General features: G+C 29.5%; 1 protein-coding gene across 1 annotated transcript; it reads right to left on the minus strand.

Moving 5' to 3' along the window:
- Nucleotides 1-2,220: 2,220 nt before the first annotated feature.
- On the minus strand, nucleotides 2,221-5,335 carry LOC132911018 (peptidyl-alpha-hydroxyglycine alpha-amidating lyase 1-like). The gene is made up of 5 exons (XM_060967308.1): nucleotides 5,033-5,335; nucleotides 4,589-4,751; nucleotides 3,937-4,512; nucleotides 3,449-3,865; nucleotides 2,221-3,358 (listed from the first exon to the last, which is right to left on the minus strand). The coding sequence occupies exons 1-5, from the start codon at nucleotides 5,126-5,128 to the stop codon at nucleotides 3,135-3,137; spliced, it is 1,476 nt and encodes a 491-aa protein (XP_060823291.1). The 5' UTR covers nucleotides 5,129-5,335; the 3' UTR covers nucleotides 2,221-3,134.
- Between the last annotated feature and the right edge of the window lie 202 nt (nucleotides 5,336-5,537).

A 5,537-nucleotide genomic window follows, 5' to 3' on the forward strand; every position in this document is an offset into this window, starting at 1 on the left:
TTTCTTATATATCATTAATAACTTCACTGATCGAACCCTAAGCAATAATCTGACAAATGTTTACCAGAATACTTAACTTAATAGTACGAACGCCGTTTTTATTTGAAAATATACATTTTCATATATTCAAGGATACATACATTACGTTTGTGGCAATAGTATATAAAAATGTTCACAGGATATAAGAAAAATATAGAGATTAGAGAAAGTAGAAAAGAAGAAATATAAAGTAAGTTATATATAAACATTGTAAGTATTAGTACATTTAAAAGTACTAGAATACACAGTCTCAGGTACTAGAATAATACTGTCTTTGTCCAACACATTTGAATAAATGATAATTTGTTGATATTGATTACATAGAAAATTTTCCGACATAAATATAATAGTAATTATAAATTAAAATAATTATATATGTATACTGTTTTTCGTACTTTTAAAGAGATATGTCAATAATTTGTAATATATAGTTACATAATAATAATATAATTTATAAATATATATAGATATTAACATTTAATACATACAACTTAAGTTTGGCCATTTTTTAAGTGTTATTTGTAAGGCCATTATTATCAGGTATGGTATAATGTCGCGATAAATATTTTTTAAGTTAATTATTTCTATAAATTGTGAACATACATTATATATATACAATATATATATATATATTATCTATATAATATATAATCTATATATATATATATATATATATATATATATATATATAGATCTTTTTAACCTATTTTTCATAAATAGGATATTTTGCATTTTTTATGTATTGGCTGTTAATTCTAACATTATAAAAAATAGTTTGACATAATATCAAATGTGTTCAAATTAATAAGAAAATCTTTAATCTTTAAAACTTCAAATGGTACCTCATCTCTTACATATCCTTATAGGAAAATTTGAACTCTTATTTTTACCATTTACAAAATTTATTATTATAAATTAATGTAAAAGCTAGTGTAAATATTAAACTAAATCGAACAAATCTCTTAAAAAGAAGTACAAAATCTAAAATATCGGCAGTTCTTTGGAAACACGAATTGCACAGTAGTGAAAGACAATATAGATATCTATCAAATTTAATATTCGATAAAGTATAAGCGCGGTTCGGTTCGAATATTGATAACACATACACGCACGCACGCACGCACGCACGCACATCGTATTTCAATACATCTCGCTTCTCAAATATGAGAGAAACATTTTAATAATTCTTCAAGTGTAATTATTATCTAAAACACGCAGGAACAATAAAATCTCTATAACATTGAATCGAATAGACTGTAATACACGATTATCCCTATACTAGGAATATAGCAGATTCAAATAATCGCGCGGTTGTCAACTTTTGACTGTCATAATTTCAGTTGAATTTAGTTAGTGCGTACCGGCGGGAGTCGGTACCGGTCAACGACAAAGTCCTAAGTAACGAATTCGATAGTTTCTTAAACGATATAATAAAACAATTACGTATACTCAACTCCGTGAGTGATAATAAGTGACCTTATATGAAAAGGCAACAATCGTGAGGCATTAATTGGAACATCTCGCAACTTGAACATCATAGTTCGTAAAATTAGCATCATGGAGATCCAGATTCAAATCTACATGTAAAAAGCTTGAATTGGAAGGTAAGACTGCACGTTTTTTTAAAAATAGAGGTACGTCGTTAAAATCATATGCTTGATACGTTAAAAATTTTAAACGCTATTAATTGATTTTCGTAAAACTATTATCCGGATGTTCATCCTCCGAGGTTTCTGGTTCCGTGTTCAATTTATTAAAATCTCGCGGATTTGGTCGTTTCTCCGTTGTCTTGAAACTCTTGCCTCTTCTGATTTCCAAGAGATTTGGAAGTTTATAGTTTTCACGCCTCTCGGCCTCGCAGCACATTCGTTTGCACATTAACAAATGTCCTGTTTATAAAAATAAACGGCAATTAGGACATTTCTGGAAAATAATCGATTATTTCGTTTTACTCGTACTTGATAGTAACGGCGTCACAATCGTTTACCGTTATTTCCGGGTCTAACTTGATTTATAATTTCAACCAGAAATGCATTATATAAATGGAGCGAAATAACGTCGAAATCTAACCACTTTATATATTTTTAAGCATCGTGCACTATATACTGTTCAATACTTACACAATCTGTTGAAAGTTATTCAAATTAAGTAGGATAATGCGTAGGAGAATAACGGAAAACATTGTTGAAATGAAAACATGTATATTTTCTCTTACAAAATATGGATATTTAAAATAAAGGAACGATCACATACAAGAGGTAGAACAGAAAAAATGCAACTTTTCAAAATCGAATACGCGTGTAAAAGACATAAAAAAAAGCTCAGATTTGGTACGTAAATGCATTACACTTTCAATTAATATAATACAAGATTCAATAATAAGACTATAAATAAACAATATTTGTACATTTGTGCGATCATAGAAAATGTTAATCAATATTATACACATTAGTTTACTAAACATTCTATAGTGTAAATGGAAGTCAAACGAAGTGGGATGCTAAGTAAATGAACTTTAAGTAATTGATTATAATTTATGACAGATGTTAATCATTTCTTATAGAAAAATATGAAAAATATGAAAAATGGAACTGCTTCTTTACAGAATAGATGGGATAAATATTAATATTGCAACATGATAATACATTTGTAAAAATCGAATGTTATTAGGGTAAAAACAAGAATTAAAATAGTGTTTGTTCATCTAACCACTAAATTATGCATTTATATACAGCCTTCTTGTACTGGCATAATTTCCAAAGCACAATATAATGCATTAATATCTCTATAGTGCATACATCTGATACGTAGTAACTTCGTTTTCCATAAATATGCTATTTTAAATGAAATAACACAATGTATGTACAGCCAGTACAAAAGCTTGTTAAAACTTACTGCAGCCAAAATGTTAAAGTTCAAATGTTGCAATTGTTTGTAGATATTAACCTTCAACGTTCCTTTTCTGATTTCTTTTAATACTGTAACAAAGTTAACTAGTTTTGACAGAACACTATTAAACACTTGATCTCTGCAAACTAATTAAAATGCGTGCACAACAATTATTTAATAACCCAAAATCAGTCAAATCATTATTCTTAATCGTATATTTTTGAGAATTTAAGATCAACTAGATGATACGGAATCGGTGTACCGTCTGGAGCTAGTGTTGTAGCTCTATGACTTATAACATAGAAGGTACCAACGAAAACTATTATTACAAAAATGGCTACGATTATAAATGTTTTATTATGATGAATTAACTGAGGATCCGTTAAAGGTTCTAGTTCATAGTCAGCATCTGCGTGTGCCATATTTATCTCTGCAAAAAAAAAAAAGTTATACATGTTTTGTTGAAGAAATACGAAGTAAATAGGTTTTATTCTTATACTTCAATGATTTGAAATCTTACTCTGTGAAAATTTATAAGTAATATTTTTATTTAATTCCACAACATATATTTCTGAACCACATGGAGATACAGCTATATCATGTGGACTATCCATATCTTGTCCTGGACCAAATTGAGATAATATATCTCCTGAATTTACATCCAGAACAAATCCTCGAACATGTATATTGTAACGTGAATCAGCACGACCATTAATGAAATAAAGTTTTTCTTCGGCATATGCTACGCTATATATGAATGGACCAATTATGTTAAGATTCTTGTACTCTTTGTGGAAAGTTCCATTAGCTGCATAGAAAGATAGAATTCTACCATTTTCTCTATCAGCAACAAAAAGTAAATCCAGTTTACTGGCAAGTGCTAAAGCATGAGGTACGTTAAATGTATTTCGTAAAGGAGTATATCCATATGTGCTTCCTATAAAGTATATTGACTATATTATAACTTAATCTAAATAGTTAATTTTCATATAAAATGCATATACCTACCGCGGCCCCAATGTAGAATTCTTTCTCCATCAGCATTGAATTTCACTATTCTAGAATTACAGTAACCATCGCTAACAAAAAAGTCACCATTAATATCTACAGCAACTGCTGTTGGTTTGCAAAACCGTTTGTCATCATTACCAGGCACAAAAGCTTCTCCAAGAGTCAACGTAGGTCTTAACTCCCTTTCGTACATTTTCATGTAATGATCTCTTGTAGCTTTTGTTCCACCATTCATCATTCTTACATGTCCGGCATTAAATTTAAATACCTGATGTAGAGCTACATCGGTAATCCAATAATTTCCATACATGTCTATTGTCAAACCATGTGGCAAGTAAAATTTGTTCGAACCCCATTCTGCTATCATCTTCCCGCTTTTACGTAACAAAATTATTGTGTCTTCCGGAATCGGGCCTTCTTCTTTATTAAATACATTGTGAATATTAAATGTACTCGAGCCCCATACTCTGGATCCTCTATGAAATATCGCAATGTTTCCATTTGGATCTATAGAGACTGCTGATACCTGGCCAAATTTGATATTCTTGGCCCATTCAGAATCCCATTCAATATCTGAATATATAAAGAAACTTAATACATATAATATATATGATATTTTAAATCTTACTTTGATAAATATTTTATTAACTTTTAGCAAGTGTATGGGAAACTTGTTGTTCCTTATCTATATTTATTGGAGGTTTTGGTACATTTCGCTGCATCTGATTCCAGTATGACGATCCTTTATCCCTTTCGTCATTATCAGAGAACTCTGAATACTCATTGTTGCCAGGCAAATGATTTGTTCTACGCTGTAACATTAAATTAATGAAATTAATTATAGAACATAAAAGTATATATCCGTTTATTAAACGGAATAGAATGTACTGTGTCTTTGTTCTAAAGGCGCTGAACTTCTTTAAAGTATCAATACAATTAAAAAGTAATGAATTTTATTAGAATTTAAATTACTACATATATAATTCTATATTAATGCAATAAATAATTTTGAACTTTGTTATTCCATAGCACTGCACTTTTTAAACCTCACATCAATCAAATCTTTAATTTCACTTTCATCCGTTTTATTTACCTGAGGGTTCGAATGATCATGAACATTCGCTTTGGCAAGACTTAAAATAAATAAAACTGAAATGCAACAGGCAATATCATATTGTAAATGCACCATTCTTGAACGACGCGATCATTAGATTCCCGTATTCTAAATATATTTTATTAAAATTGCTATGTATTATACGTCTAAATGTTGATCACGTTACACAATACAATCGTAAGAAATTGATAATTAAACAGAGATACGAATTGTGTGAAATTTATAAAACTTTTTCACACGACGCCACGCGTATGGTTACTCACGTATGCAACAGGGAACACAAATAGCCATCTGGTGGCAACTCGTCGGAATACATGTAATAAACGGTTACGCATCTATAAGGGATATTTGTTAATTTATACGATATTTTTATATTATTTCCATTAGAAATACATACGAACATACTTTTTTTAGTCATAACAGCATACTAACATGCATATAAAATGCACCTGAAAAACTAGGACAACTCATATTCGTGAAATAT

Source organism: Bombus pascuorum, chromosome 9 (assembly GCF_905332965.1).
Source record: "Bombus pascuorum chromosome 9, iyBomPasc1.1, whole genome shotgun sequence".
In the NCBI taxonomy this organism is placed as follows: Eukaryota; Metazoa; Arthropoda; class Insecta; order Hymenoptera; family Apidae; genus Bombus; species Bombus pascuorum.